The 6,203-nt window shown below is 29.6% G+C and overlaps 1 protein-coding gene across 1 annotated transcript; it reads right to left on the bottom strand.

Annotated features, from left to right (window-relative positions):
- Positions 1-1,658: 1,658 nt before the first annotated feature.
- On the bottom strand, positions 1,659-3,376 carry LOC133815841 (uncharacterized). The gene is made up of 2 exons (XM_062248629.1): positions 3,261-3,376; positions 1,659-2,355 (listed from the first exon to the last, which is right to left on the bottom strand). The coding sequence occupies exon 2, from the start codon at positions 2,328-2,330 to the stop codon at positions 1,803-1,805; it is 528 nt and encodes a 175-aa protein (XP_062104613.1). The 5' UTR covers positions 2,331-2,355; positions 3,261-3,376; the 3' UTR covers positions 1,659-1,802.
- Between the last annotated feature and the right edge of the window lie 2,827 nt (positions 3,377-6,203).

Consider the following 6,203-nt stretch of genomic DNA (forward strand, 5'->3'; position numbering starts at 1 on the left):
ACAGCAATCAACCTCTCAATGAAAGCACCAGAATGTTGACCCAAGATTTGGCCAACTGACACGGAGTCAAAACGTAATTGATATGGACGAATGTATAGAGAAGAACGCAATGACAAAAGTAAAGAAAACACAGTAATTTATAGTGGTTCGGCCCCAGGATCTGGTAATGACCTACGTCCACTTAGAATAATATTGATGTAAAATCAGAAGGGTGATCAAAGAGCCAGGGTTCAATGAGTTTCACTCTTCTCTAAAGAACAATACAGATTTACTTAGAGAATTACTAGTGCTTCCTACGATTCAAAAGCTCCAAAAAAAAGTCCCTCCTCCTCTGAGCTATCTCTTCTTATTTATAGGCTCAAGGAGGGTTACAAGAGATTGTTACAGATATTCTTCCCTGAATAATCGGATATCCAGAAGATTGTATGAGATAAATTCGGGATTCATAAAGATCTTCCCATAAATGTTGCCTTGTACGCGGAACTACCGACCAGACTGGTCGCGGGTAAGACAGGCTTACCCTGCTTCTACTGTGTCTCCTGGTCGATACTCTAGCAGACGCTTCCAGGTATCAACCACGTGTCAAGAGATTATTTGCCACGTCACCAATGCTAATTTATTGGATAACAAATAGGAAGATGCAATGCTATATTTTAGCATTTTTGTAAAAAAAAAACATATATACTTCTCTAATGGTGTAGTAAAACTTATGTCAAATTTGTCTATAACTCTTGGTGGGGGTGGTGGTATTGCATGTGCTAAATTTGGCACAACAATAAATACAATATTTTTAATTAGAATGGTTGTGTTTGGTAAAATTTTTCTTTTTGAATTTTTTAAACACAAAAAAGGAAATAAAATTTTATTTTTGTTTCTTTATTTTTAAAAAATGAAAATATGTTTGGCAACTATTTTTGTTTTTAAAAACAAAAAATAATAAACGTGTTTGATAACTTTTATTTTTATTTTTTGTTTAACAATGTAAGATATTTATTTGAAGAAGAGAAGAAAAAAATGAAAGAAAAAAATGAAAATTGTTTAAAAAAATTTGGAAAGTAAAATTTTTTTATTTTCAAAATTTAATAAATTTTAATTAAAATTAAAAAAAATAATAAATAAAAATAAAGTTATCAAACACATTTTATGTTTAATTTTCAAATTTCTAATTAATTAAATAAAAAATTATTTTTTTAAGTATTACCAAACAACTCCTATATTATCGATAATAATTAGTAAGATACTTTAATTTGGATGGTAATTTTTGACAACACTATGATACGAATTGAGTATGATATGAAATAAATGAATTTGGATGATACATTTAATTTTCGTGTCATAATCATATTAACATGTATAAGACAGTATAATAAACAAATCATTTTTACTTTCAAATCCACCGTGCCTATTTAAGAAAATAATAATTAAAAAAATTATTTTTAGATCTTACAATTTTATACGCTTAAAAGTATTTTTTTTATAAAAAAAAAAAACAAGTATCGCTAAAGAGTGACTTTTCTCTCCCACTCATGATCTTTGTGTTGTATTATTTTTAAACTATGTATGCGAGCAGAATCCATTTTTTTTTTCTCTCTTCCCTACTTTTTCTCTTATAAAATTTGTAAATAGTAAAATGCAACTCCACTCCCCAACAAAAAGTCTAAAAACACATAGCAAAACATTAATATAGACATTTAAAAATTCCACACATATAAACATATTCATATGATGTGATAACATTCATAAAATACTAATACTACGTAGCATCCTTCCTAATTCATATGGTTCATATAGTCTCACGTTCCCTACTTCTTCTTGTTGTTCTTCCTCTTCTTCTGCATACTCTGAGCCTTGCTCTCTGTTTCACATTGAGGTTCTGGCAAAACCGTCCCTTCAGGGAAAACTTCTTTCAACAACTTGACAAGCGCATCAAATGACTCATTACTCAACTGATGAAACGCCTTCAAATGCATCAATTTATCTGATAAGGTAAGACCCTCACTTGCTTCCCCCAACACATCAGCCAATTTAACCCTCTCAGTCTCACTCTCCTCTTCATCCATAGAGTCTTCACTTTCACACTCTTGAGGTGGGTAAGACTCCCCATGGTATGCCCAAATAGTATACGTATGCTGTATACCTTTCTCTATCAAATGATGCTCAACTGTACTCGAATCGTGGAGATTTCGATTCAAGCAAACAGCACATGGACATCTGATTTGACCTTGCTCGTTCATGTAAGTCTTGGCTCTTTCAACAAATGCCTTCACACCTCCTACATACTCATCAGATGATCGATCCTTCACACTCATCCAACTCTTGTCAATCGTCATATTCTGTTGCGATGAAAAAACAAGCCTGTCATAATTCATTATAAAGAAAATCAACTTGTCTTTCAAATCTGTGTTCTTCCACTCTTCCACACACTAATGGAATAACTAATAGATAAGTATATATTGGATATCAAATTTGAGAAATCCTAATATGTAATTGGTTCTGTGCAAGAAACAATGGCTGCAAGAGGGTGTCTAGTCATTTTCAAAAAGGTACAGTGTATGGGAAATAACTAGGCTGCATGTAATTCCTATGAAATTCTTCTTTAGAAGATTCTATCAAATAAGAGCATTCTTATATATTATCATTACTATCATCCACTTGCTTTAATCACCACCATTATCAATTATGCTACATATTCTTTTACTATTAGAAGAAATGGAAGTCTATTTTTCAAGTTCAGAAACAATTTCTAGGGAAGATTATGATCATAATGAAATGGATTAGAGAGGATAGACAAGAATGGAAACGCATACAATCATATATACATATATATATATAATAGAAATGTATATGTGCTACATAAATACATATACCCTAATCTTCCACTTTGAGTATTATTCTAATTCATCCATTATATCTTTGATTAAAGCAGTGGAAAAATCAGAAAGAACAAATACAAACCCAAATTAGAAATAGAACATCTTTCACTATAAAAACAACACAAAAAGAAATATAGCATACATCAATGAAAGAAAGTAAGAAACCTTAATATGAAGAACAACAAGGTACACAAATCTGAGAAAAAATGGTATAATAAAAAACTAGAATAACTTGCATCAACTAAAGAAAAGAAAATCTATGTATCGCACTAGAGAAGGGACCAAGAGCCCCCATCAATGGAAAATCTATGAATGTCTTCCCCATTAATAGAAAAACAAAATAAATAAACAAAAACACAAGAAAACCTTAAAGATGGTACCGAATACCGAATAGGAGGAGGCAGGAGCGGAGAAGAGGAAGCAACCAAGGGAAGAGCTTGGAGAGAGAGAGTAGAGGGTTTTGGCTGAACAGTTAAAATAAACGAGAGAGAAGAGGGTTTTGATTTTTTTTTTATTTACTAATTTAAAATTAATATATATAGCTCCATAAATAATCATTTAACCATTCAAATTTATTTAAGATATTTCAGTTATACAATAATAAAGTTTTGGTATATAATTTTAGTATACAATTAATTATTTACAATCATTTTAGATTTTGAAAAGTAAACTTTAGTGTTTTTTTTTTAAATAAAATCAATTAGCCAATAAAAATTTGAATTTAATCATTTTAGTTTCTAAACTAATTAATTTAGCCTATAATTTAGAAATATTAATTTTATCATAACATTTAATTATTAAAGTTGTTCCTAGAAATATTATTTATTATAATCTAAGATTTTAATAAAATAATAAAGAACGTGATATTTGTCACATGTATATTTATTAAGGATTTTAGATTAATAAAATAATCAAAAATAAATCTAGGAAGTCTAAAACATTTCCTCAGATGCTAGGATCTCGTATTACTCGTGGTTTAAAAGTGTGATTAAAATGTGCAAAAACGTGGTTTAGTACATAAGCGTAAGTCGATATATCGCAGCTATAGGGGGCAATATATCGTCTATGCTAATACGAAAAAACACGTCGACTTTGCATGAACGAAACTAGGGACCATCGGGAAAACAAGGAAGGATATATATCTCCTATAGGGGGTGATATATTGGCTCCATGAGCCATTTTTGAAATTCCGTGAAATCTCAAGCTAGAATCAATCTTCAATAGCTTGTACTTGTTCTTGAACAAGTTTGACCGAGTTTTTGGCATTTCTTGAGCGAAAAATGTCATTTTTATTCATTTTAATGGGAGTTAGTTTCACTCCTTGAACTCTATAAATAGGACTTTTCACTCAATCAATTGTATCATCTTTCAAATACTTTTCAGAGCCTCCAAGCTGCTATTTTCGTTCTAGAGAGAAACACTAGGGTTTTGGGGTTAAATCTTTCAAATCTAAGTTTTTCTAAACACTTGGGAAGTAAACTATAGTGTGATTTCAGTGTTTGAGGTATAGATTGAAGCTCTAAGGTATCTAAGGTACTCTTAATTCTCAGGTCTAGTCTATTTCTATTCTTCTTATTATTTTCTTTTAATTCAAATCCTAACTCGTTATAATGACTTTTAGTTAGGAACATGATTTCTTTGAACTTAAGGTTTCTCGTAAGTCTTTATTCCAATGGTTTAGATCTTCTTTTCATTTTCTTTTCTCTATGAAACTTATGGTTTTAATGTTTGGTTTTAGAAGTTTTTGATCCTGTATTTGTCTCCAATATTTCGATTTTGGTAAGGAAAATAAGTTAGATTTTACGTGTTATGTGTTATGTGTTTGTATGTTTTTTTTATGTCTTTAGTCGCTCGGGAAATATGGTTCCTTAGACAGCAAATCCTGAGATTTTTATTATTATCGTAGACTATAGTTGTGTCTAAACCTACCTCTAAAATAATAGTTAAAATAAGATGATTATAGCGGTTTTTATCACATACTACGATAATGAGTTAATGACCATTAATATTAAAGTCTATTTTTATGTTTTATGATTTTAGTAGTTTTTTTTTAGTGGGCATTAGACTCATTCATTTTATTTAGATTGTGCAGGAAAATGAATATGGAAGGCGGGATGGATCTGATGCGGCTTTGGCTTGTGTATTATGCGAGGAACTAAAAGAATGAACCAATGAGATCGATCGAGGATGACGTTAATTATTTTTTAGTCTTTTGAATTATGTCGTTAAAATTTCCACACTTAGTACTTTGAATAATTAAATAAATGTTTTGTTTTCTTTATTACTTTATATATGAACAATGGGATCTTGTATTCTATTTTACTTTAGGATTTTATATGTATTAATAATAATAGTTATATCTTAGTAGTTTTAAAGGTCTGAGATCTTTAAATTAGTCGGGTCTTTACAATTTTGAATAATATAACGGCCGAATATTTTGCACCTTGAATAGAGGTAAGTATGGCAGTTTGTGATTTAAAAAATTATCATATTATTTATTTTAAAAAAAAACTATAAACAATGTTTTGATTTAAATTTTATTTTTTTTAATATATTTATAACATACTTTTATAATATATAACATTTTTTGTATATTAAAAATTTATATGATAATTAAAAATATTAATAAAAATAAATTACTATATTTTTAAATTAAAACTAAACAAACGTACAAATTACTTTTTTTTCTCATTCTTTATACTTAATTATTTATAATCAAATATATTATTTTATTACATTAGGATTTTTTTTTTAACCAAACACTTAATAGATCACAGATGTATATGTATTAGCTTACCTTTTTTAAGAAATACTTTTTACATATTATAATAAGCATGAAATAAGTTTTTTTGATGAATAAGGTCGTTATATTGCTCTAACTTCCATGTACAAAACAAACCAAGTAATTCCATAAAGGGAACAGACTTGGAACAAAACATTAGTATCAGCTATAGTAGTTAACTTCTATACAATCAATCCCCTATACACTCTCAGCTATAATCTATCCAGGAACTCTCTATCTTTACTTGAAGCTTTACATGGTAGTACACTAAGTAATCTCAATTTACACTCATTTTGAATCCTACTCACTGTGTGATTATAGTGCCAGAGTTTCTGGTTCCAAAGAACATCATTCCTTGCCCTCCAAATATAATACACAGTAGCGGCAAGTATAGTCATCAACATGCTCTTGTATATCCTTGATGCCTTAGTATGGGAAATACAATTCAGCAGCCGCACCAGATTAATAGATTGAGGATGCCAGTTGAGCCAATTTTTAATAATGCTGAGGCACTTCCTGCTATATAGACACTGGAAAAACAAATGCTC

The sequence above is a fragment of the Humulus lupulus genome, chromosome 2, assembly GCF_963169125.1.
Source record: "Humulus lupulus chromosome 2, drHumLupu1.1, whole genome shotgun sequence".
Taxonomy (NCBI): domain Eukaryota; kingdom Viridiplantae; phylum Streptophyta; class Magnoliopsida; order Rosales; family Cannabaceae; genus Humulus; species Humulus lupulus.

Excerpts from the sequence above, each read along its gene's own strand:
- LOC133815841 (XM_062248629.1), bottom strand. The coding sequence starts at position 2,330 with ATGACGATTGACAAGAGTTGGATGAGTGTGAAGGATCGATCATCTGAT.